At 36.1% G+C, this 27,363-nt stretch overlaps 2 protein-coding genes across 3 annotated transcripts in view; one reads left to right on the top strand and one right to left on the bottom strand.

Moving 5' to 3' along the window:
- Window positions 1-49: 49 nt before the first annotated feature.
- mesd (mesoderm development LRP chaperone) lies at window positions 50-9,263 on the top strand. Its single transcript, XM_044098980.1, has 3 exons — window positions 50-277; window positions 793-1,025; window positions 8,559-9,263. The coding sequence occupies exons 1-3, from the start codon at window positions 122-124 to the stop codon at window positions 8,821-8,823; spliced, it is 654 nt and encodes a 217-aa protein (XP_043954915.1). The 5' UTR covers window positions 50-121; the 3' UTR covers window positions 8,824-9,263.
- A 2,398-nt stretch (window positions 9,264-11,661) lies between these two features.
- The window catches only part of LOC122821204 (cell migration inducing hyaluronidase 1), a 153,887-nt gene continuing 138,185 nt past the window's right edge, over window positions 11,662-27,363 (bottom strand). For both annotated transcript variants that reach the window (XM_044098968.1, XM_044098969.1), the window contains exons 24-29: window positions 26,870-27,055; window positions 25,079-25,283; window positions 19,627-19,713; window positions 16,137-16,294; window positions 15,772-15,872; window positions 11,662-13,287 (exon numbers count right to left, since the gene is read on the bottom strand). In XM_044098968.1, coding sequence (XP_043954903.1) covers window positions 13,160-13,287; window positions 15,772-15,872; window positions 16,137-16,294; window positions 19,627-19,713; window positions 25,079-25,283; window positions 26,870-27,055 — 865 coding nt within the window. In that variant the 3' untranslated portion in view covers window positions 11,662-13,159. The remainder of the gene's footprint in view (window positions 13,288-15,771; window positions 15,873-16,136; window positions 16,295-19,626; window positions 19,714-25,078; window positions 25,284-26,869; window positions 27,056-27,363) is intronic.

Below are 27,363 nucleotides of genomic sequence, written 5' to 3'. Positions count from 1 at the left end.
AATTCACAATGTCAGCTTTATTTTGAAATCTTTTAGCCCCGGTTGTGCACCATCTCTGACACGCCTCTGTTGGCTCGTGACCGGTTGATTTGTGACCAATCACAGCACACCATCTGTAAACATGGCGTCTTTCTGCAAGTTGGCCTTTGTAGTCATTCTGTTCTGTACATGTTTGCTATATATTCTAGCAACAGGCAGTACAGGTAAACCTAAGAAAAAGAAGGACATTCGAGACTACAATGACGCAGATATGGCGCGGCTTCTGGAACAGTGGGAGGTTTGTGAACTTCCTGGTTTACATTTAAATGTTAGCCTGCTTGTTATGTGTCCAGGACTAATACAACTTCCTTGGTAACCGTTGCTTAATACGATTTTCAAAGAAAAGATAGTGATCAATAACAATCTAACAGAAGGAGCGGGTTTCTATAGAGAACACCATGTAGACCATCAGACAACATTATCGGCAGATGAAGAATTTAATGGTGGAGACAGTTAAGAGTTTTCAGGAGGAGCTGCACAACTGCCTGGTTCGAGGGAACGGGTGCTACAGTAGCCCTTTGTTGTATGTATTACTATATAGATGAAATTGTTTGAGTTGAAGAGAGTTCTTCACTGTCAGTGAATTTAGTAAAACCAGTGTCTATGTACTCTGTGGGGCCAACTGACCTCTACAAATTGTCACCTCCTGAAGCTTGTTTAATGGAACTCAGGAGGAAATTGCAAAGTGAAGAATAATGTATAATTCAGACCGCTAATTTAATTTATGAGTTAAAGATAGACTCTGTCATACAGAAAGATGACGATATTGAAGAAGGGGACCTTCCTGAGCACAGACGGTCTCCTCCACCCGTTGATTTCTCCAAGGTGGATCCCTCCAAGCCAGAGGACCTTCTTAAGATGTCAAAGAAAGGCAGGACTCTGATGGTCTTTGCAACTGTGTCTGGAAATCCCAGTGAGAAGGAGACTGAGGAGATCACAGGCTTGTGGCAGGGAAGCCTCTTCAACGCCAATTATGATGTTCAGAGGTAATCACACAATAAATTCTGTTCTTGTCAGAATTTTACATAGATTCAACCAGAGGCGATTCTAGGATCTAACCTTTAGGGTGATTAGCCCACAGCAGGGCTAAGACCCAAGAGAAGATATTCATTGCTACATTTTTCTATTTCTTATTGTTAATTTACATACATTCATATATAAACAAAATAAAAAAGTTTTGTCCAATTTACAACTACATACAATACAGAAAAGATTTAGAGACCACAAAATATTTGCTTGGCATTTTGGAGACATGTTGTCAGTAGTTCATAGAATAAAAGAACAATGTTAATTTTACTCAAATATATACCCTTAAAAAGTCAAATCAATCACTTTACTATTATGTAAAGTAAAATTACCAGTTGGTAATTTTACTTTACATAATAATTTTCAGTTTCAAATGGAAAATTCTCTTTCAGTTTGTAACATCATTTCAAGACTACATGGTACCTGCCAACATCTGCTAACATTAATGACACACAAGCTTTGGAGTGACGGTCTGAGTGGGTCTGGGTCATGGAATTAAAATAAGTTCTACTGAAAACTATGCATTTCCAGTCATTTGAAGAACTTTTTACTAAATAAGATTTAGATCATAATATTAATAAACCTAAAATCAGTTTATAATCTAGGTACAAGTTCAGGTTAATGACAAGTGAAAATGAGTCTTTAACCTGAATTTTATTTGAAAATTATACTTAGAAATTGCATTACCATTATTTTTATCTGAGCGTTATGTGGCCGTTGGCCTTTTTTCTTTAAACAAGAATGAATGTCCATCTATGAAAAAGTAGAAATTATGAGTGGAGGTTTTATTATTTCAGTTCATGAAGTGGGTCTGTCACAGTTTCAGTACCAAACACCTTCCTGTTCACAGACACAGGAACAGCCTGACCCAAACATTCTGTCCTGTTCCTTAGTTTGACCTCAGAGAGGTTTGGGAAATGAATTACAAAACAACACAACAGTCACTAATCAAGCTTCAAAAAAGAGCAACAAGAGTAATTAACAAGGCTACGGACCAGGATCAGACCAACCCATTATTTATCCAAATATCTCGCACACATCAGAGGTCACACTAAACTGTTTTGTGCTCTGTCATTTTGACAGATGGGATTAAAAAGTCAGTCATGTTCTATTTTTACCCGTCAAATTATAGTCATATTAACAGTTAGTTAACGGTTTAGTTAATATTCACCTCGTTGAACTGTGAATCCAGATCCTGTCACACATAAAGCAGATAAAGGCATCTAACTTTTTCTCCATGGAGACAAAAACCACTGACTGTGGCCCCAATAATTTATAATAATAAATGAAATTAAACAACTCCACTTAAATTAAAAGCACTTCCTGCTGGGGTCTGAACGCACAGCCTCACAAATTCCTCCTGGTTGCATCTGCAGGGAAATCTGCGCTAATTCAGTCAGTTGGATCTGTCTGATTCAAACTGATCCAAACCATTTGAGCTCTGCTAGCTTTTTATCCTCTTCCTGAGCGTCGCTCTCCTTCTGCCTGCGGGAGGGTAACGTCTTCCAGCTCTATGTGTTAAAACCACAGGACGTTAAAACCAATGTAGCCGCGTCTGCATTGGTTGTGCAGTTAATTAGACTGCACATATTATGGTCTGATTAACTTCTGCACCTTTTTTTATTTTCTCAAGATAAACTCCTCTGTTTAGACTATAAATGGATTAGCTCAACATTGCATTCTCTTTAGTTTTCTCTAGTTTAGAATGGAGTCTTGAATTAAAGGCACCATTTCAACCAGATGTTTGAAATGTGCTTCCTAACCAGACGCTCCAAGGCGTCCGGTCCATAACTCTTCAACACTCTGTCAGCTCCTGGTCAGAAAGACTCATTTAGTTCAGTGTCCAGGAGATGAAATTCAGAAAGGATTTTTTTTTATTGACTGATTTCAGTTGCCTCTGCGATGAGCATAAAAACTATAATGTCTGCACATGTGCACCATTCAAGGGTGTGAATTTTAATCTGTCAAATGATGGATGGCTTTAAATTTTTTGGTAATTAAAAAAACAACAAAAACGGTCAAATATGGAAAATATTCTGTTAACACGTACAACATTTTGTAATGAACAACTACAAAGTACTCTGTGTACACCATGAGCTTTATTTATTTGAAGAGTTTTTATTTAGTTATTTAGATTTATTTCCATTAACAAATATCACAAAAATAATACTAAATTAAATATTACAATACCACTTAAAATTGCCCATTGCAAAAAATCTCTAAGCATGATACTTTGCATTGCAAATTCCCATCTGAATAAAGGTGCTGATGATACAAGTCTGCCTACATATAGCTAGAATGCTCTTGACTGATTTCTTTGAAAGCTGGTTCTGGCCCAAATTTACACAGGGGACATTGTAGTCAGTGTTTTTTTTTTCCTGGAGACACTTAAAAAGAATTAAACAAAAACAGAGCAATATTTCATCATTTAATATTGTGAACCAAAGAGCCACTTGTGTCTCCAGAGATTGAGGTTGCTGATCCTGATCTAGCAGATGGAAAGTATGATCCTATCTCCATGCAGCCACTAAATGTGCAGTACTGTAATGTTAAATTCATTGTTAAAGTAAAAATGTGAAGGTTACAAAAATCCACCACTGAATATTAACAAAAGATATTTATCTAGTATAATTTCTTTGGTTCCTCTGTTTGGCCCATGGACTGAAGGTCTGGGTCTGGAGATTTTTGGTTAACATGTTTTTCCTTCATTGATAGGAAGTCAGGTTATCCAAACTGGCAAACCACGTTAAAAAATAATAGTGAAATAATACATTAAATGACCACTGAACAGTTAGTAATAAAATGCATAAACATTTCTGAATAAGCACACAGAGAGTCCTAACAAGCTTTTTTTAATGTAGGAAATATTTATGTATTTTCTGTCAAGTAAAGTGTGATTTGTTCTTTAAATGGCCACTTATATTACTTTGGCTAACACTAATATATATAAAATAAAGTATCATCCAAACTCAACATCCTAAGCAAATAATCAAACCAATATAGTTTACTAAAAGCACAATAAGAAACTGAATCAATAATGAATTGTAAGATAAGATAATTTTATTATTCTCCCATAGGAGAAATTTATCTTGGAAGCAGGGGCAAAACTGCAATACAACAATAAAAGCCCATCCAAAAGGACAGTAACCATGAATAAATACATAAAAACAAAGAAATACATAAAAGGACAAATAGATTGGCAGTACATCCCCATAACCATTTCCATTCACATACGATGCATCCTCTACATACTACTCTTGGTCATCGTCTGGACCTCCTGTTACTCTGTGCAGGTTCTGTTCACATCAGCCTCAGGATATGATTGAGTGAAGAAGAGATGCTGATGTCTGGTTCTTTAAAACGGGTCTGCTGTGTTCCTCTTCTGATCCATTCTGTCTGATATCATAATGTCAATACATTATGATATCACTCTATTACCTTTTTGTCGATCGATGGTCAGAGTATCTATCCTCACTGACATTGTTCACCCTGGAATGCAAGTCTTTCCATTCATGTCTGTATTTTTGCAAGAGTTTTTACTTCTAAGGACGGTGGAATATCGGGAGAACATAATAAGACACAGGTTGACAGCAGCTCACCGCGGCTGTTCAGTGTCTGTGACAACAGCGACGGTCCATAGCTACTTGGGGTCCTATAGCTCCTGCTGCGACAATTTAGCTGACCTTAATATTTCCTGTGTTTTATTTTGAGCATTATTGTTAAACCTAACAATAATGTGTTAATGAGTAATGTCTATGGGTGAGTTATGTATCGGTTCAATACGGGATGAACATTTAACGGCCAAATATGGAACAACTCTGTATTTTATGGGATGGTATGAACAATCCTATTCAGGGGGGCTGAGATCCAGTTTTAGGGCCTTAAACAGGGTTAGAACAGCCACTGGACTCAACAGCGTTTCCTTGACATCTTTTTTGATCTTGGGGATGAATTGTGACTTTTTTTTAAGTCGCAATGAAAAACAAACTGAGAGCAAAAGTTTAGTTTTATTTATAGTTTATTGTTCAAATTAGCTAAAAAATGTATTTCTAAGGAAACTTGGCAGATTGCTAATTTTCTGCCAAAATGGTTACAAACTAACTCTCATGACAAGACAAGAACATCTCCTAATTGTCATTAATAGTAATAATGACAATTGTACATAACAACTGGACATACAGCATCATAATAATTACTTTTTGCCTATACCTAAAACTCCATTTAATCAGTTTTTTTTTTACAATAACTAAAGTGTAAAAAAACCCCACAAAAATCTAATAACTTGAACATCTGCATTTCCTGCAAAAATGCAGTGAATGTTTTTATGTTTGAATGTTTTTATGTTTGAATGTTTTAATATGCTGAATATTTTTGTTGAAAATGCAAAAATCCCTACCAAGCAGTATTAGAAATTGGTGCAGCACGTTGCTTATAAAGCTAAATATGGAGGTCACAAATTTAGCTTTGTGACCTTCAGTTTTAGGTCATTAGCTTATAAGGTAAAATAAGCTAATGAGCTAAAACTAGCTAAAATACTAATGATCACATCTAGGTTAGTGCTTGCTTGTTGACCTACAGTAACATAATCCATTAGCTAAAAAGCTAAAGTTAGCTAAAATAAAAAAAGCACCAAGGCTAGCATGTTGACCTACTGTACAGTAACATACTGCATGCAGAGTGAAAAAAAATCTATGTAAAAGCTAAAACTGGGTAAAAACCTAGAGCTGGCTAAAATAATAATTATAGCATCAAGGCTAGCACTAGAATGTTGACTACAAAAAAACATGCACTACGAAAAGTCAATGTAAAAGTTCAAGCATATTTATGTTGGTTGTTGCTAGCATGACAGATGACAATGCTAATTTTAAGACACCATCTGACCACAGCACATTAGCAACCAATAATCTACTGGATTTAAATTGTTTAAACAGCCTGTATGCAAAATTATAGGAAACTTTTGACATTTATATTGTAATTCTCAATTCTGCCACAGGAGGGAGCTTGAAATGAATGTCTTATTCATTTCAATGGGGCTGAAAAATTCATAAAAAGGTGAATATTTTAAAAAGTATAGGTTATGAGAACCAAAAGATATAGCCAGCATAGCAGAACAAGCTGAATAGTTTAAAAGTTGAATGGTGAAAATAGGATAAAGTATGCAGAAGAAGCGTGGCAAAAAGTGTACAGAAACTCAAAACTCGAGAAACAGGAACTCAATAGTGTGAATGCCAACAACATTCACACCAACAATGATAGTAAGATAACAGTATTAAGGTAATGGTAATAGTAACGCAGAAGAAAGGAAGGAAAAAAACTCATATTTGTGTTAATACCCTTCTCTGTAAAATGTCAGTAACATAGTTTTGTATTTATTTTTAAACTGGTTGATGCTTGCACATTGTTTAGGTAACAGATTAAAACAGATTTCATACATAAATAGTACAGTTTGATATTTCACAATGTCTTGCAATTTTAATAAATTAGACTTTAGACTTTCTTACACAGAAAATGCTAGAAAATTGAACAGCTTTTTTTCCCAATTGTAACCCTCCCTGCTTGTCACCTTCTTCACAGGTTTTATGACGCACAACTCAACAGGAAGTACTGATGATCAAGGTTTTTTTAATCTAGTGTCAAAGACAGCACAATCACTCCTCAAAATGTGTGCCTTGAAATAGCATGCAAGAGCTTTCAAAGCAGAAAAACAAAAGAAAACACAGTTATATCATCATGACTGAGCCACGAACACTGACTAACAGCTCCCACTCATAAAGTCACATTTTTCCAACCCAACCTTGGGGAAAGCTTTACAAATTATATCCGTAGATGTTATATGTTGTTACAGTATTTTGTGAATGTGTTTGAACTAGAAAAATACAACCTTAAGTAAAAAAAAAAAAGTAGTGTAGAACTGCCTCACTCAGACCTACCTCCATCAGCATCCATCAAAATTCTGCTGGGGGAAGCTGTGAGAGTGCCTGTAGGACCCGTTGCATGCAATATGCCATATTACCACTAGGTGGCTCTAAACATATACATTAACTAAAAATCTCACTATAAATACATATTATTACTATTATTTTGGGTAAAATTCAATCATCTTATTTATGTGTACACATAGTTACACATTTTCCTCTCTGTTAAATGAAACAAACTCACATCTAATCAATATTTGAATCTTATTTTGACTTCTATGGGTCTCAACAGGTTGTTCACTAAGAAAAACACATTTGATATTAATTGCTACTTACCAGTCATTTTTGATCCTGCTGCTTGAACATAATACTAATTTTTAAGCCACATTTTACTGTAGCTTTGCTGAAATTGCTCTTGAAAGGATCCAAGACAAGTTGAACATGTTGCAATTTTTCTATTACCCAAGAAATTGCTGTTTGTTAATACACTGAAACTCATAATTACTTTGAAAAATGTAACATCTTTTGTTATATTTTCTACCCATGGAGGTCGCCATTGTTTCACTGATGGGGTGATGACGTGTTTTGGTCCATTCTCTATTTCTCTATTGTATTTGAGTACTGCATTAAGTCAAGTAGCACCGTTAATTGATTACGTTTCAAATAAAACTCTAAACAGCTGAGTTTTTAGTTGAGATTTAAAGGAACTCAGTATTTCAGCTGTTTTACAGTTTTCTTGCTTGGATTTAATAAATTTAAATTAAAGTCACCACTAACAAATATAATCCAATTTTTCACATTGGTTCCTCTATCCAGTTTTTAAATATGGTTATGTTAGAACCTGGTGTCCTGTAGACACAGCTTATTGTGTATTGGTCAGTTTTCCCCTATTTATTTTAATCATAAAGTATTCATGCACTTTGTCTACAATAGCTGACATTTTCCACCACTTTATAATCCATGTCCACATACATGCTACACCACCCATTTAGTTTTTTCTGTTCATACATCAGGTAGTTCAAAATCCATGTCCTTCTCTGTTGATCCATGTTTTTGATATTAAGAAGAGTTGTGACAATACAGACTGGGTAATTGATATTCTGCTTTCAGTTGTTAAACATTGTTAAACTGCTCAACTGTGTATTGACAGTCATTGTTGATATGCAGGAGAAAAAAAGTTGCATGACTTTGGACAATGTAAAAGTCCTGCAACTTATTGTACAGTTCCACGTGATCAAGAGCGTTTAGACCTTTTAGTGAATGGTCAGCATTGTCATCGGGTTTGGATGCATTGAGTGTCACTGATGATTTAATCTTTGACACATCTCATGATGAATAGCAACTTCATGGTTGTTTCAGTGTACTAAGTAACTTAAGTAAAATATTAAAGTTACTTGTGTAATTTTTCTATAAAAAATATTTTACACACTTGTTAAAACTGTCACCATGTTGTGAGACAGATCATTTGTGTAGAGATTGATCTCCTCCACCTTTTCTTTGAGCTGCACTTACCGTGGAGATTATATTGTACAATGACTGACCTCATAGTGATGCCACTATTTATGTTTGTTCATGCAGGTTTGTAGTGGGCTCAAACAGAGTAATCTTCATGCTGCGAGACGGCAGTTTGGCCTGGGAAGTGAAAGACTTCCTTGTGGCTCAACAGCGGTGTGCAGATGTTACGGTGGAGGGACAAGTGTTTCCAGGAAGCATGGCAACAGAGGACAAAGCGAAAGAGAGACAGCAGAATGAAGTCAACATCAAGAAAAAAGGCAGAAAAACTGAGAGCAAAACGCCAGATGTGAATGGAAATTATGCTAGCAATCTCAAACAGGAGCTTTAATAGCATTCAAGATGGGAAGCTGATGAGTCACTTCCCAGTTTCTGCTGACCTTGCAAAAAAAGGAAGACATGTTGAAGACATGTTGAAGACATGTTGAAGACATGTTGAAGACATGTTGAAGACATGTTGAAGACATGTTGAAGACATGTTGAAGACATGTTGAAGACATGTTGAAGACATGTTGAAGACATGTTGAAGACATGTTGAAGACCATATCTGAGAATCATGACAAGCAAAGCAGTTGTGCCCTCATGGTGATGTTGGCTGTAGGGAATTGTTTTTGACATCTTTAACTTTGAAAGAAATCACTCACTGATTTATTGTTATTTTTTTTTTTACATTTTGTAATTGCCAATAAATATTTAAATCATTGAAATGCTGTTGAGATTTTTGCTAATCGAGTGTCATCAGTGAAAACCAATAAAGGATACACACAATTACCAGTTGTACTTGTCTAGTTTTGATACAGTGACACTTTGTCATTATAAATGATCACATGCATTTCTCTTCATTTAAAAACCTATGGAAACAACATTTTCAAGAACTGAGAAGTCTCCTGACACAGGCTGGTTCGGGTTCTTGATATGTCTGAAATCCTAAAATCTCTTGAAGAATCTGGTGCCCAATGATTTTGAACCTTGTCCAGTGAAAATGCTCCCTGCCAAAATGATGGCGGCTGGCCTGGTGATGTGGCAACAGAATACAAGTACCGTAGTACAAATGATCAGTGCCTCAAAGTTGCAAATATATGGAGCTTGAAATGACGATGGACAAGCATGAAAGCTAAAACTCAGTAATGAGGATGGAAAACTGAGAAATTATAGGAAATAAGAAAATAGACATGATTTGAGCATTGACATTTTATGAAATGGCTGCCAGACTGACTAAAGGGCAGCGGAAGATCTGAAATTGGAGAGGGAGCAATGGTGACGATAAAACTGATGCCAAGTGATGACATGGCCGATGCAGACTCACTGGCCACGTTATTAGGCACACCTTGCTAGAACTGCCTTAATCCTTTGTGGCTTAGATTCAACAAGGTACTGGAAACATTCCTCATAGAGTCTGATCCATATTGACATGATGGCGTCACGCAGTTACTGCAGATTTGTTGGCTGTACATCCATGCCTGGGCAGAAATCCCGGGGAGTCTGGACCCCACCAATCTTGGAAAAGTTTAGAAAAAAATCATGCAAGAAACCTTTGTATTTAAACAATATCAATATGAAGAAGGCAATAGAAATAAAGACTGAAATAAATCTGCCATCATTAAAACTTATTTTTAGTCAGAGCCTTAAGTTTTTGTAAGGTTGTAGCAGAGACAAGATCTGTGACTCTGAACCAAACTGATATCTAGATAACATTTGAATCTTAGTTTGACTTCTATGGGTCTCAACAGTTTGTTTGATGAGAAAAATACATGTTTGAGCATTATCATCATTTTTGGTCTTGCAGCTTGAACACATTAAAAACTTTTTAAACCACATTTTGCATTACATTTCACTGCAGCTTTGTTTCTTGTCCTCCCCAATAATGAGATGGGATTTCCTCTCATCATCAGCCTCATGATCTTTTGATCTTTAGCTTCTCTCCTGGTATTAATTTGCTCACCATCTTCATTCATCCTGTCATTCACCTGCAACGCAAATATATGTCACAAATATATTTAAGATTTTAAAGTCTATTCTCTGAGCTACAGGGAGAAAGTGGAGGGACTTTAGAACTGGAGTTTTGTTTAACACAACCATTGCTAGCCCTCCCACCAGGGATACGTAAATATGTATAGGCATTATACGACCAATACATTATTACATGTATACCAATACATGTATTGGTATACGATACATGTATACACTAAATGCTGCACTAAATACAGTGCAGCATTTAGTGGTTATGACTAAAATGATACATAACAGTACAGCGATTCTTGTGTAATGGTCATGAGAAGGTTTTCTGAAGCTACTTCTTAGGCCTTGATTTTACAATAAAGTTATTAAATTGTTTCTTCCATGCACCTTTATGATGTGTTTGATTCCCCTAGTGAAAGAAAATATGTGTGTTTGGAATCTGCTCTGTAACCAAATAGATTATCAAACTGTGAATGGATGAAACCCTCCCTATAAAACTGTAAGCTGTTCTGCTCCAGGTTTTTTCTCCTGACTGGTCAGCAGAAACTTTGAATACTGTAGAGCTTTTGAATAAATACTGATTAAGAATTTTTTTCTCTCTGGTTCTTTGGGCTTTGAAACAGTTTTTCCTCACTCTTTATTAAAAAAAAATCCACAACACCTCTGATTTCTCACTGTTCATAGTAACCAAGGTAACCCACTTGAACTGTTTGTTTGAAACACACTAAATAGAGCAGAGTTAATTGATTGTAAAGGATCAGGGGAGCCCAAATTGTTTGAGATCAATATCCACTTTTTCTCTCAGTGGCCAGCTGAGATCAACCCCATGACATGGAGACATAAAATAAAATATCAAACTTGTTAGTTTCATTTACAATTTTTATATGCGAATATACATCAATTATAGCAGAAATAATAAAGTGATTGAGAAACCAGTAACCTCCTCCCAGTGCCAGAATCTCACTAAGGAAGAAACTGCAATAGGTTTCTCAGTCAGAAGCTGGTTGCAAACCTGAGGGAAGCAGGTGTCAGATCTGACCTTTGACCTCAATATGATAGGAGGAACCAAAGAGCTCTGGAAAGGCAGAAGTTGGGATATAATTAATTTAATTTCACATAATTATTGCAGTAGAAACCATTTGTTTGTTAACCTAATTAAATATATTGATGTTTGTTGTGAATGACGTAAACTCGCAAACAAACGAGGTAATTAGTCCAAGTTTGTCGTTTATTGAAAATTCAGAAATCACATTGGCTTTAATGCGCCACAGCGAAAGTAAAACAACCCGAACAACTTAAAACCACTCCTAACTTTTTACTGTCTTTGTCGTTTATGCATACTCGTTGCCGTGGTAACCACCTGCGCCTCGCAAGCCGAGCAGATATTACATTACAAACATAACATTCAGCCAATGGACTGAATGTTATGTTCCAGAAACAAATATCAAGCCTGGAAACCTGAGATGTCAGGTTGTATTTCAACGTGCTTTACAAAAAAACACAGAAATACAAAGTCGACAAGATTTTGCACATCAGATTATTGATTAATGTTTCATGATTATGTTTCAAATAAAACTCTAAACAGCTGAGTTTTTAGTCGAGATTTAAGGAAACTCAGTGTTTCAGCTCTTTTTAGGTTTTCTGGAAGTTTGTTCCAGATTTGTGGTACATAGAAGTTGAATGCTGCTTCTCCATGTTTGGTTCTGGTTCTGGATGGAGAGCAGAACCAGAACCAGAACCTGAGAGATCTAGAAGGTTGATACAACAACAGATCTTTAAGGTATTGTGGTGCTGAGCCGTCCAGTGATTTAGATACTATCAACAAGATTTTAAAGTCTATTCTCTGAGCTACAGGGTTCTCCCTGTGGAGGGACTTTAGAACTGGAGTTTTGTTTAACACAACCGTTGCTAGCCCTCCCACCAGGGAGGTGGGGAGAAGGGGGTCTTTTTGTGGGCTCTAGTGTCCCACCCCCTTTCCTGTCAGCCTATTGACAGGAAAGGGGGCAGACATGTGGCAAATGTTGTCGGGTCCGGGAATCGAACCCGCGACGGCCGCATCGAGGACTAAAGGCCTCCAAATGTGGGTCGCGCTGTCCCCTATGCCAGCACAACACGCCCCCTCAGTCATCTTAGTAAAGCAAGGAAACTACCAAAGAAACTTAATATAACTTTAGGAATAACACTTTTAGTGGTCATGGTTATGATACTATGAAGAAGATGTTAGAATTTACAGCTTTAAATTCCATCTGCTTGTCAAGTGAAAAAAGGAGAAAAACAATTCCCATGTCTTATGTCTAATAATTTTTCCAAAAGGTAAAAGTTTTGTTAACTAAAAGTTGTAACTTTTTCGAGATGACGTATTCTTGGTTCTAAGTAAGATTACAAAAGATTGTGACAAGCATATGTCCAAATAATACATTTGCATCTCTTTGCTGAGCACTGGCCTAATCTGTAGCAAACGTTTTTTTAAAAAACAATATTTATCGTCAGCAGAAGTCCACATTTCTTCTGACTGCAGTGAACATTGCTGCCATGTGTGAGAACATGAGACACATCAAAACAATTGGTGAAACTTGTGCTCTGGTTGGAGGTCTTGAAAACTCTGTTGTCCACCACATACTTTTAGCTTTTCAGTCTTGGAGTTACAGCAGGAAATACAAAAGCAAATGTGTTTCCATGTTGCCACCTTCCTTCATTTGGCCTGCAAATTATAATTTGAACTTGTAAACAATAGGGACAGGCAGGACCTGATGGATCTTTGCTTGGTCACTGCTGATCTCCAATTTTACCCAGTCGGGGTAGAATGAGCCTTTGAAGCCCACAAATGCCAGTTTTTCTGCAAAAGATAAGCAACATAATTTCATAAGGCTAATTATTGAGCAATTCAGTGGCTAATACTTTATTTTGAATAGTCTTTAATTTAAAATATAAATCAATTTTTTAAAATTTAATTCTACTGTCAGTTGCTACCTAAATTCAGTATAGTTTAAAGCCAACCAGGACTGCTAATCAACCTTAACTTTTCCTGCTGCTCTTGAAATATTTCTCTGCCAGGAATCCTAGCTGAAAAATACTGGAAATGAAAGAAAAGGACATCAGTTTTATCTGGCGCTTTTCAAGATGCTCAGTCCTTTCCATTCTCACACTTCTTACTTCTTACTCTCTCAGCACACAGTCCAGCTGTATCGCACCATTGACCCTTCTGTGGGCGGGTGAAGTATCTTGCCCAGGGACACAACAAAAGAGGCAGGGACTGAACTCAGCCCCCCACGGCCCCCCAGTGGGGATTTCATTCTGTAGCCAAGAATACTCTGACAAGAATACTCTCTATACTCTGACAAGTTCAGGGCTTGAAGTTCATCCAACAAGCTCACATTTCCTGTTATGATTCATGGAACAGATCATTTGAACATCAAACAAGATAACATGTTTTATAAATGTGGGAGGAATTCAGATTCTTGGAACTTCTGCACTGTATGTAAAGTATTCATGCTTTTACTAATGGAGCAGAGGCCATAACTCTTTTACCACTGCAGCTGTGGTTCTTTTTGTACAGGTCTTAATTTTATTATTCATTGATATTTTTTATTTATTAATATTTTTCATCTGTTTGTTGTCTGGTCAGATAGATGAAGCATTCAGACAGTACAGCAGACTTCTTGATTTGCAAAAAGTCTGGAAATCCACTCCACTGATGTGCATTACTCTTCTTCTTCTTCTTGTTATTATTATTATTATTATTATTATTATTATTATTATTATTATTATTATTATTATTATTATTATTATTATTATTATTATTATGTTGACTAACATGGACTTTTAGTATGCAATCACTAAAAAGAGCCAAAATGATCAGGTTAGCTTCTTATCATTGCTGTGTGTAGCATGTGTGGCATCACCAGCATGTTGATTTACATTGTTGATGTATATTAACAATGCTGATTTAAATAGTTTATTATTAAATATGATAGGCATATTTAATAAATAAAAAGTTACAAGAGTAACTAAGCAAGCATTTTAGTAGAAAACAAGCATTCAGTCACCAGCAGGTTGATAGTACTAGTAGAGTGAGAGGTAATGGTGACATGTTGACCAGCATAAAATAAAGTCATTCAGGGTTCAAGGTGTGTAAGCTAAAATGAACTAAAAAGCTAAGGTGTCATGTATCTGTAGCTTACATGCTAGATACAATTAGTATGATAAATACTAATTTATCATACTAGTCAATCTAGTATGATAAATCAAAAATCAGCTAAAATAGCCTCTCTGTCTCTCTCTGTCTCTCTCTCTCTTTATACAGACAGAGAAAGTCTTTATTTTTTAGTCTTTATTTTCATATGTGTCATAGACCCTCGCAATACAAACGCATTCATATTTTTTAAAATGATAAAAGTTGAGTAGAAGTCGACTCGTCACAGTGATGTCATAGAAAGCGGACAGGAAGTGGACAGAAATAAATATTCTTTAGATAAAAAGAATCGTCTTTGTAAGGTGCCAAGTCTTAAAAAAAAAAAAAAAAAAAAAAAAAAAAACTTAATTAACATCATAACCAGATCTGAAGTGGACCTTTGTTTTTATTTTTGGCAGCCTTTAGTAAAATATAAGCGCGTAGTTTCGGTTTACTGCCCATTTCCGTTTTTAAACTTCAAAATAAAACCGCTTAAGCTGAAAATCTGCCTCTGCAGTAATATATATATATATATATATATATATATATATATATATATATATATATATATATATATATATATATATATATATATATATATATATATATATATATATATATATATATATATATATATATATATATATATATATATATATATAACGTGGAGTGCTGCATGTAACTAAGACCTTTTGTACTCAAATAGTTTTGGATTATGGAACTTCAAAAATGAACAGAAATTAAATATTTCTGTTCACTAAATTGTGTTAGATTGTACATACATCCACTTTCAAATGATCTGTTCCATGAATCATAACAGGCAATATTAGCTAACTAGTTGGATGAACCTCAGCGTTTTAAATGTATGTACATACATTAAAAGGTTTTTCAAATTTGTTGTGTCTTTAGTTGGTACAGAGAAGCTGTTGGATTCATCCTGCTAGAACACGGACAGCTTTTTAGCTGCAGTTACAGAAAACTGACTTTGACTTTGAATTACTTTGTACCACAAAGTAATGCATTACAGAAGTACATAAGAACTGTAATACATTACAGTTTGTAATCGTAACTTCATAAAATGTGAAAGAAGGCATTAAAACATTTGTAAAATTCTCTATAAAAGTAGATTTCAGAAGAAATATTTAATACCTTTTAAACTGATAATTTTGTTTGCACCAAGTCTTTCCAGAACTTTGGTCCAGGATCCTTTAGTAACCAGACGACCCTTAGATGTCACAAGCACAATGGAGCTAGTACAAAAAGAAAATAATGTGATTGATTGTTCAAATAACACAGCAAACCTCTTGGAGCAGTTTTGATTAAAGCTTTAACTGCAAATGGCAGATTATGGTGAGACTGGACTCAAAGTTTTGCAGAATAAAAAAAAGTATTTTTTATTCAGGCTTTAAAAAGTCTCAATGTGCCCAATTCATGTCAATAATAATAATAATAATAATAATAATAATAATAATAATAATAATAATAATAATAATAATAATAATAATGATCAATACCCGTCTTTCAGTCCATGAACATAATTCTCTAATTGGGCAGGGACATCTTGTAAGATCAAATTCCTGAAGCCTTTGCTCTCCACCACATTCCCATCATGTCCATCAATTACTGTCAGCTGCACTCCATCTTCCTGTTGGTGCCACTTCTTGCCATTGACCTATTAAATCAGTGAAAAACCAACAGATCAATTTCCTTATTACCAAACATTTGAATATCATAAAAAAGTTTATATAAATCAGTAATTCCATTCAAAAAGTGAAACTTGCATATTATAATTTTTTGTTTTGTTTAATGTTGACAATTAGAACTGACAACAAATGAAAACCCCAAACTCAGTATCTCAGAAAATTAGAATATAATACAAAAATAGTTTTTACATGTACAACACTCTGGTGTATCACATCTTCCTCTGACCTTGCTGGCCAATTAAGAACTGAGAAATCATGGTCCTTAAACCAGGGCCGGTTCTAGCCATGGACATGGGGGGGGGGGGGGGGGGGCGGGTAGAAATGTTAAGAGGGCGTCATTATGTATCCATATTAGGGGTTGATGGACTTCATATTTTTTAAGGTGTACAGTAAAATGATAAAAGTCGAGTAGAAGTGGACTCGTCACATAGTGAAAATACTTCACATCAATTAGCTACCGGTATATTCACAGCAAATATTGACAAGAAAGCCCTTTAAGCCCATCCCAGACTTCTTTCTTAGCAGCGGATTAAAGTCTGAAAAGTTGCACAATGTCAGGTGTGACTTTTTTGTTTTCACATATGCTGGACAGCTGCACATATAGGAGTCAAATTATCACTGACCAGTGACACAACGGTGCTTTTGGAACATCACAAAACAATACTATGAATGGATCCTGTTTGGCTACTGTTGAATTCTCCTGCTGCTCCTCTGCTCCGACGCGCAGCAGGAGCTGCTGACTCAGCGGCTCTCTGATGTGATGAACCGACATGCAGACATGCAGAGATCGCCTCTATCAGATCCTCAGATCCTCAGATTGAACTTCATTTCCAGATGTTGTTAAACAGTATTTTTATAAGAGTGTAAAGCTGCCAGGTTAGAAGTTTCAACACACAGAGTGACGCTGATCACTTGGATGGAGTGATCAGGGGCACCGCCAGGTATCTTGGGGCCCATGACAAAAAATTTAATTGGGGCCCCCCATGCAGCTGCTGTTACAATTTTTTGAGTCTATTTGTGTCAAAAGTGTCACAATTTTAAAAGCCTGCAACTGCTTTGTTTTCTTTGGTCCAACTAGCACATGCATACTTGCATGAGCAGTAAATATGCAGTATGCAAGTAGGCTGCTTCATTTTTTCTATTAGCTGACATGTCTCTCACAACGAGCAACATGCAAGAGCAACATGTAAAATAAACATGAAGCAATCCAGGCTTCTCCAAAATGATTTGGAGTTGCATTTTATTCAAGCTGCAGAATAAAAAATATGTTTTCTCCATATTAGTTACCATGTTGTCTAGACTGACAGGAGGTTATTTTTATTGTATTTTATATTGACTGTTTGAATTTTTGTCGTTTTTTTGTTGCCTAAATAGCTTTTTGTTGTGTAAAAAACACAACAAACAAAGAGCTGAAAGACAGAACCAATCCACATAGATGCTTCACAGTGTTGCTCACCGTTTTTCCTGGGACAGAAGGGAGTGAGAGGATCTATGCTGGTTAGAGCTGCTGCTGACTGACTCATCTGTTAAGTGTACAGGGATATGTTAAATATGAATATGTTCATTCATTCTTTAAATGAAATGGAGGCAAGCAGTAGTCTGTAGCTAAGCTAACTGTGCTAAGTGGTTGATGGTTCTCTCTGAGAAAAACTGGGTTACAAATTGGGGATAGAGAACATTCCTTTTCTCCCTATTTCTCTATTTCTTTAAAAGCATGACTACAATTTTTCTTAGCAGCATAAAAACTGCTGCATTTGTTCTGGTTTTCTACTGACTGCTGCTGAACACCGTCCAGCAGGAAGGAACCATATCATGCAGATCCAGTTCAGTGCTCTTTGGTCTGGGAGTGGCAACATTAAATTTTACTGCTAAAATATATTTTAAAAAAATAATATTAATATTAATTTTGTTATTAACAAGGCCCTAATTTTTTTCTATTTCTATTACCCCCAGGCCCCCAAAAAATTATTTTGTGGGGGCCCCCTGTCGCATCTGCCGCATTGCTGCATATTACTCTGGTAGTATTTTTCTTTAAAGTACATTTTTCAGCATTGGTTGCAGAAATAGAAATCCAATCCAATATAGTTGCAGAGAGAGAATGGTCAGGGAACCAGAGGACAGGAGTTGGATTCTGAACTATGCACCACTCGACGCCTCTAGTTGCTGAAGTTTGCAGTTTACTCGTTGTATAATTGTATAAAAATCATTTACATTTTTATACAATTTGAACTCTCTGAGAAACTCGCCTACTTATTTCATTTTCTTGAAAAAATAGTTTTGTCACGTGATTGTGAATAGTGGCTGCCCTGTAAAAATCATTGTAAAGAGTAAAGAATTGACCTAGAAAATGAATATTCTTCAGCCGGGATTTAACAACCAACATTCGATTCATCTTATTGTTGTTGCATGATGCAGTTATGCATATTGAACTAATTCAAACCTAAATACAATAATCTGAAAGTGAATTAATATGTAAAAAAATATTTCACTAACAGTAAATAACTAACAATTAAAGCAGAAGGTTATTTTGGTTAGAAACTGAACGCCTCAAAAATCTTTTCTTTTTCTCTTTGTTTCTTGCATGACGGAATCATCTTAAGGTAAAGTGAAATTTAGTGAAAAATGTCCATTTGGACACATTTTAAACTTTTCAGTCAGACCTTACGTGCTTTACATGCTGGTGTAGTTGCCATAACAACCGAGTAACCGAGTAACAACAAATCCAATAGCTGACATTGCATTAAGTATCAGGATTCAATGCCAAAATAATGCAAATATTTTCTATGGGGGATTTTTTTTCTGCCATTTTCAGTCTGAAAGCAGTTTTTTGTTCTCAAAACAAAAGACTTTTTGCTTACATTTTTATTTTTGAAAGCAGGACTTCATATCTTTTTCTCAAAACTTGTAATAATTGCACTGAAAACTTCTCCTTGCGCTCACACTTAGTCTCTGCTCAGACATGTTTATGTCTTGCCCTCTTCTGCAAGGTGTCAAAGGTCATCTTGACAGTTGTCCAAAAGATGATGATGCTGACCGATTCAGTAAACTACAGAACTGGACTGAGGGATAATTTAAAAGCATCAGTTGTTTTGAGTTAATTAGCTGGTGTTAAAGACATGATGTCTTCAACATTGAACCTTGTCATAATATTCAAATTTTCTCAGATACCGAATTTGGAGTTTTTATTAGTTATCAGTATACATTCTGTCTGAAGTGTCTAAATTTTGCCAACAAATTTTGTGGATAAAAACTAACCAGTAGGTTAACTACTTTTACAAGGTCTGCTTGAGTCAAAGATTACCTCAACAAAGGCAAAGTCTTCCTTTATGTGGAAAAAGCGAGTTATGTACGACTCCACTTTGATCTCCAGAAAATGCTCCGAGGAGAGCTGAGGAGAAAAGAGCAGGAAGGATTAGAGTTAACACTTAGAAATAAAGTTCACATTTCAGAGCTAAACTATTCCTAATTAGGTGCCAGTGTTGATTTTGAATGTCACATGTTCAGCACAGTGAGGTCTTCTATTCAAAGAAGATGTCTTCTTTTAATACAAAAAAAGTTTTTTAATGGCACCTTGAAAAGTTCCAGGACAGATGAGGAGGAGTTGTGAGCATGAACCATCCACAAACGTGGAAGTTCCAACTTGCAAAATGAAGTAGAGATAGGAAACCAGCAAGTCTGGTTTCAACAGAGGTTCAAAAGGTAAGTTTATCCGAATATTAGCTTAGGAGGTAAAGTAAGGTAATTTTATGTGTATAGCACATTTTCAGATACAAGGTGCTTTACTTGCATTAACAGGAAATACAAACAAATTAACAAACCAAAGGAAAGAACAAAAGAAGAAAAAGAATCTAATGTTGTAAACTAGATACTCCTGTTCAGGGTTGGGAGATAAGTATAAGGAGGTATCCTCTGGTCTAATTCTTTTTCTGGATTCTAAATGTGTTCTAATCCCTGTTCTGGGTTGCTAAATAAGTGTAAGTATCCTCTGGACTTCTGGGTTGTTACATAAGTATAATTAAGTATTCTCTGGACTTTCTAAGTGTGCTCTAAATTTATAAAAGTAATGAGTGCTCCACAGTTTCTAAGTAATAATAAAAACTACTTGTTCCTCTTCTGGAAGTTTTTTTTTCTGGATTCTAAGTTTGTCCTGATTCATTTTCTGGTTGCAATAAGAAGAGTCTCTTTGCATAATAATCTAAAAAATAATCTAAGCCAACAGCTCTGTATGGGAGCCAGGAGCAGAAGCGCAACAGTAAAAAAGTAAAAAAATAAAGTATGCCTTTATTTTTTACTATCTTCAACATAGAGCCTTTAAAACCACACAATAAAATTTAAATATATTTCCATAAAAACCCTGGTGTTTTGAGCGTTATGTTGAAGATGATACTTCCCAGATATTCACCTATCAGCTTCTCAGCCATCCAGGACATGGGAAAACTTTAAAAGGTTTAAAAATAAAGCAAGTTAACAAGTTATATTTTAAATTTCACATAACTTGTATTGAGAGCTACTACACTAAATCAATATTTATGAGGAATTTTATTAAGTGGATTCACTCACTAAAACTTATTATTTAGATTCAGATTCAAATGTTGTTCAGATATTAGTTTGGTTCAGTTTCATTCATCTCTTAACAAAAATATAACAACAGTGAGGAAAACATGTTTGTTGTCTGTGATTTTTGGTCCTGCAGCTTCAACACATTAACACATTCTCTGTGTGTAAAGTCCAAACTGTCTACAGAAACACATAAACAACTTTTTAAACCATGTTACATTTCACTCTAACTTTTCTGACCCCCCCCCCCAAAAAAAAAAATACTTAAGAAATTTTCTTGTTTATTGTCCCCCCCAAATAATGACATGGGATTTACTCTCTTGCTTTGAACAAAGTAAATCTACCAACCCAAAATTATTCATTTAAATGTTAAAAAAATTCTAATTTTTTTATTTATATATGCTAAAACCATGAAATCAAATTTAGTAGTATTGATAAACAAATGTTACATTTCTATATCTGTGGTCTGTGATTCAATGTTAGCACTTAACTCTACGCCTTTAAAACCAGCATTTTAAATGGTTTTAAATGTGATCATCATTACATCAATAACTTCATTTGGTTTTTAAAAATGTGCAAATAATTGATATCTATTTTAATAGCATGAAATATATATTTTTGATTTGTTGTTTTTAAGTTAAGTTGTGGATTAAAGAATTGTCGGAAATGTCCCCCCAGCCCCCATTAATTTAATATTAACATCAAACCCTAACCCTAACATAATTACCCACTAATAATTTTACATTTCCTGTCAACTTTTTAATAAAAAAGTACAGTGGACTGCCAGCCTTGGTGCCCTGACCACCAGGCTTATCAAATTTTCAGGGGGAAACCCTGCACAGGTTTGCCCTCTTTGAATGGTTTCACATTCATGTTGGCCGTCATTGACAGATTTTCCAAGACTGTCCTCTCATTCCCCTCAAGAGGCTTTTTTCTGCAAAAGAAATGGGGCAGATCAGGAAGTGTTTCACCTCTACAACTTCCCACAAACATTGTTTCTGACAGAGGACCACAACTCATTTCATTTCTGCTCCATGCTTGGCATAGCCATCATTCTATCATCTGGTTCCCATCCTCAAACAGTTGACCAGACTGAAAGAGCAAACCAGGAGTTGAGACCAAGCTCTGTATACTTTGTGAAATGATCCTGCCAGATGGTCTCACAACTTACTGAAGGAAGTGGATGGAACACTTCCTTCTAGCACCACTTGTATTTCATCCTTCTGGAATCATCCATGAATTCCAGCCACCGGTGTTCACAGTTCACAAGAGGGAGATCAAATTTCCATCTGCTCACGCCACAGCCATGAGGTGCCAACAAGTCTGGAGAAAGACCAGGGGTGTCAGGGGTTCAATCCAGGACTGCCAATTGCCGCCGTGTTTCTGCATCCAACTATCAAGTGGGCCAGAGGGCCTAGCCATCATCAAAGAATCTCCCCTTATGGGTAGAGAGTCGGAAGTTGGCACCTCGTTTCATTGGCCCATTCCGTGTTTCTAAGATCAAATTGGTGGCTGTCCGTGTGCAGTTGCCCCGTTCCATGAGAATTCATCCCACCTTCCATGTGTCCCGAGTCAAGCCCTCCATCATGCCTTGCTTGATGGAGGGCTTCCAGGCCCCCTCCACACACCCTGTTTATGAATGGAGACCCCATCTGCAAAAGAAGATTTCTCTTCTCTTTCACTCTGGTAAGAGAAAGGGACATGGCATCCACTGTCTGGTGAATTGGGAAAGAAATGGACCTGAGGAATGGACCTGGATTCCTGGTCACTTGACAAAACTGATAAAACTCAGGAACTTCCACCACTTCCATCCTGATCAGGCAATAGGTCAGTCAGGAGCTGAACCTTAGAAGGTGGATACTGTTATGATTCTGGACAGTCTGTCATCAAGTCTGCAATCAAGTTCATCAGGTCCACCTGCATGCTGCTGCACTGCAGTGCAAACAGGCTCATCTCCGCATTCATCTGCTCACCAGCAGATGTTCAGCACATTCAGCTTTCTGGCAGGCTAACAGTGCCAGATTTTTGAAAGCCCACGTGTGAGTTACTATCCAGCAATTCCTTCTTTGTCTGACCATGTTCAGGACCACATTTTGTCTTTTGGGTTTCCCTGTCTCGCCTTGCCTGATTGGTAAGTACGGCTTAATCTGTGGGCGGGCAATGCCAATGCCCCTCAATGCCCGCCCATGCCGCCGGGTCTGCTCATAACTTCATTGGATTCTGACCCAGCTTGACTCCTTGACATCCAAGTCCTGTATTCCTCTGGGTTGAGAAACCTTCAACTAGACCACTATTTGTGTTCTGGACCAGTCTCCACCATCTAGCAGTAGCTCTATTCTTGGCAACCAGGACCCGTAGAGACACTGAGTAATCACCACAGTCTCACTGAGGAGCCAAGACTCTGTCCCCTGCTTCCCACGGATAACGAGAAGGTTAATGGCTTTCCTTTTAAGCTTTTGACAAAATCAAATTCCTATTTTCAATTAAACTTTCACTATTTTACTGTTGTGTTATTAATGCCAACCCTGTCATTTCACATGTAACATTTTTTTAATTTATGTGTTTTGATTTCTTTCATTGGGTTCCCATGGATATGGGAAACTTTTAGCAACTGATTAGGTCAGTACTTCTCAAACCTGGTCCTAACCCTTGCATGTTTTAGAAAGGTCTCTGCAACAGTCAGTGGCTGCCGAGGAGATCATACAATCATTTAAATCAGGTGCTCTAGGACAGACGCCTGTTAATTACCCAATAATTTAAGTCAGATGTCACATTAAGTCAGAAGTCACCTAAAACATGCAGGCACTGGTACTTGAGGGCCAAATGTTGGATAAGGCATTATACGGTCGCAGAGACCAAACCAGGCTTAAGTCAAGCCTAAATAATCCAGGTAAGTGTGCGTCAACAGATTTCTTCAGTGAGATCGATCACAGATTCATAGATCACAAATTGCATACGACATAGCTCACACCAAATGAATATCGTTTGATGGAGGATTATGACAAATTGAAGCACATCATACTCTAAACTTGCGCTACTAAAAACTACTTCTACAATAGCAGATTAAGTGCATAATTTGCCCAAATTACAGTATACATTTCAAAACCATTCTTAACTAAAAAATGTCATATCTGGCCTTTGCTCAAACAAACAACTTTAATCTTATAAATAAGCAGAGGAAGTCAATAATGTGCGAATCTGACAATGGATTCAGTCATTTTCCTCTTTTTTTGTTCCATATCTTATCAATATTTCTACAGAACAACCATGACAATAGGTCAAGATTAAAGTGTAAAGAACATTTTGCAGTATCTCAGAAATGTTGACTACAATGTGCAATAACTTAATTCAATAACTTTCTAAGTAATAACTTAGAAAGTCCCTGCCTTCATCGCTTTTAATTAGTTTTACCAATAGTCAACTTCCTGTTTGAGTTTGAAGGGACTTTTTTTTAAACTGTTTGTGTTATTTATACTTAACTTGTTTTAAATATTGATTGAGGCTGTGCATTTAAGTTTTATGCCAAAATTGAAATTAGTTTAATTTAATTGAATTGAATTGTTATGTTAAATTAAGTTAAAATTTATCAGTAATATGTGAAGTATGCAACAATTAATACGGCTTGACTTGATAACAGTAACTTAGTTTCTTTGTGATCAATTTATGTAACCCCCAGAAGACATGCAATAGGCCTTTCTGTTAAACTAGTTACTGTTAAACCTGAAACACAATTCATTTCAAAATTAATAATTACATTTTCTACCATCACAATGTTAAAATAAGAATAGTATTTGACTGAATACCAATATAAATTTATGGTATTTTAATGAAACGTAATAAAAACAGGCAAAAAAATAGATAGAAGACAGAATCACGGGCTAAACACACAAGTTTCTGATCACCATGAGTACTGAGTTAAGCAATAGTCTTAACTGAGGCCAATAATGAGAGGGAATAAACAAACTGTTCCCTCTCATTATTGGCCTGGTCTGGAACAGGCCAGCTGCACACAATAAATAATAGCTTTCATGCTACTGCTCTTATGAAACCAAATTGAGGTTTCATAAGAGCCTCAATTTATATAGAGGGACAACCTAAAGATTATCCCTCTTTAGGTTGGGATAATCAGCTATCCCAACCTAAAGAGCTTAGTGATAACTCTGGTTAATTGGGAAGTTTTAACTTGCTCTGCTTACCAGCCTGCTTTTTGGTATCTTTTTTGGCATGGCTGCATTGGCAACAGGTACCTCTGCGTGTTTTGGATATGCCTTGGCCAAGCAGTTGCTGGCTGGACTTCCCTCTGGGATGGTAGCTGTGATCTTCACCCTTTCACAACCTTTTACAGAGCAAAAGGCAAACTGTTCCCTCTCATTATTGGCTTTTAACTTTAGGAAGATTAAGCTGCAGCAGACACAAAAACAGACAAAGAACATTAAAAAAAATAATAAGCTCTTTTAACCAATGCCTTTTTTTAGTAATAAGGTTTTCTTGCTATCTGTGAAGCAATCGTGCAATGCATTTAAATTTCTTCAAGTAATTTTTGTCTCCTCTTTGTTGCTTTAGCCATTTCACTGTTAATCTAATATTAACCTGGGTCATTCTTATGTTCCTTTAGACATTTTGCTTTCTGTAAAATACAGGCATTCCTGAAAAAGGAAGATTATTAGGTATAAGGTTAGATTTAATAAAAGAATGTATTATTTAAATTAGATAACTCAAATCTATTGTCAGAAAAACAACCGATTGATTTTATTTTAGCTTTTGACTTGCTGTCCTCCAAAAACGAAGGGAAGAAGTTAAATGTTGGGAGGGAGCAGAAATGTCTATAATTTGGAGCAGAGGTTGGGCTAGACTTTTTTATTATCCTTCATTTTGACAAACGGTGTCAAAAAATCCTGTAATTTTTACCCATCAAGTTTTAAAATTATAATAATGATATTTAATTGCCTTTCTTTTTCATTCTGTTTAATTAACTTTCAACAGACTGAGCAGATAATCCACATCTTGTCCTCATCAAGCAGAATACATTCAATTTTTCTCTGCAGACTAAGTTTTGAAATCAGGTAACATTTCACCAATTGAAGTGAACAGAAGTTAAGAAGTCAAGAATCTCTGAACATTACCTGATCCTGCAAACACTCATTCTCCTGCACTAGACTCATTGGATTGAAGCCTGTGTTCAATCAGGCAAGGTTTCAACTCACTGTTCTCAGGTACTCTGATGGAAATTTTGCTAATATTGATTAGAAAAATCAATCTTGATTTAGTGACCTCTGTGATGTTCTCTGTGTGTAAAGTCCAAACTGTCTCCACCAGGTGATCAAGTGTGAGATTAATCAAAATCATTCACCATGTAAACAAATATCTGATTTGGAGATATTTCAAGGCACTAAACAAGCAGACTGTTCTCTGTTCTTAGTAAAGCTGTCCGGGGTACATGGGAGAAGGAAGCCCATCATATTAGAATTAAACTCCAGTTTTCAGCTTTAGTCTTTTGGATTGATTTATGGCAGCAGATCAGGGTGAGCTGCATGCACATTTTTTGTGCAGCACAGACTATAAAAAGCAAATCTTTCAATGTGCTTATTACACTCTAATGACTTCTTCTCCATTCTCAAAAGGATATTCAACATTCTCTACTTCTCTATTTAGACTGTAATAAATAATATAACCTTATTGTGCATTCTTTCTTTGGCTATCTCGCTGTATGTGTCTCAGGCTTATTGAATGCGCCACGGGCAGGACTGGACAGTCAAGCACATAATTTGATTTAATTCTATAGTTCTAACTCTTGTTAAAAATGCATTTTTTAATGAGTAATTTTCGGATTGAACAATTTATGTCATGCTTTATTTATGACTTGCTAAAATCGTCAGAGGGACTGTAGTAACTGAAGGCTTAAAAAGAAGAGGAGCTACCCTGTTCTAAATAAAACAAATTGGTTTTCAGAAGTCATTGTGTGAAGTATAAGTACCAACTGAACTAACCCAGTCTCTTCCTCCCAGTAGTAGTATCCCTTGGTCGAGTGCGAATGATTGATCTTCTCTCTCTGGGTTGTCTTCACAAAGACACCAGTCTTGTGTGTCTTTTTAGTGAGGCGATTGTGAATGTCAGCAATGATGATAAAAGTAGTTTCTTTTGGGTAGCAGATCCCCAAACTGACCCAGTCATTTCTGCAATACATAAATAAAAACACACCATGACAGTAATTCAGTCACAAAGCAGAATTTTTTCTAAATGACCAGCAGCTTATATAAGAATAGATCCGTATGAAAACATCAAAAACCTTGCAGGGTACTAGTTAGATTTTTTTGTTGTTGCAAGAAATGTGCACATATATATATATATATAATCCAGAACTGTACATTCTGGGAGATGTAGGCAGAAAGACGTCTTACAATGCTCTCATTTCATGGTGGGTGGCATCAACTAATTCACTCTTTGGTTACCTAGCAACAACATGTTGAGCAATGTGCTCAGA

Source organism: Gambusia affinis, linkage group LG02 (genome assembly GCF_019740435.1).
Source record: "Gambusia affinis linkage group LG02, SWU_Gaff_1.0, whole genome shotgun sequence".
Taxonomy (NCBI): domain Eukaryota; kingdom Metazoa; phylum Chordata; class Actinopteri; order Cyprinodontiformes; family Poeciliidae; genus Gambusia; species Gambusia affinis.
This window is presented reverse-complemented; position numbering and strand designations above follow the sequence as displayed.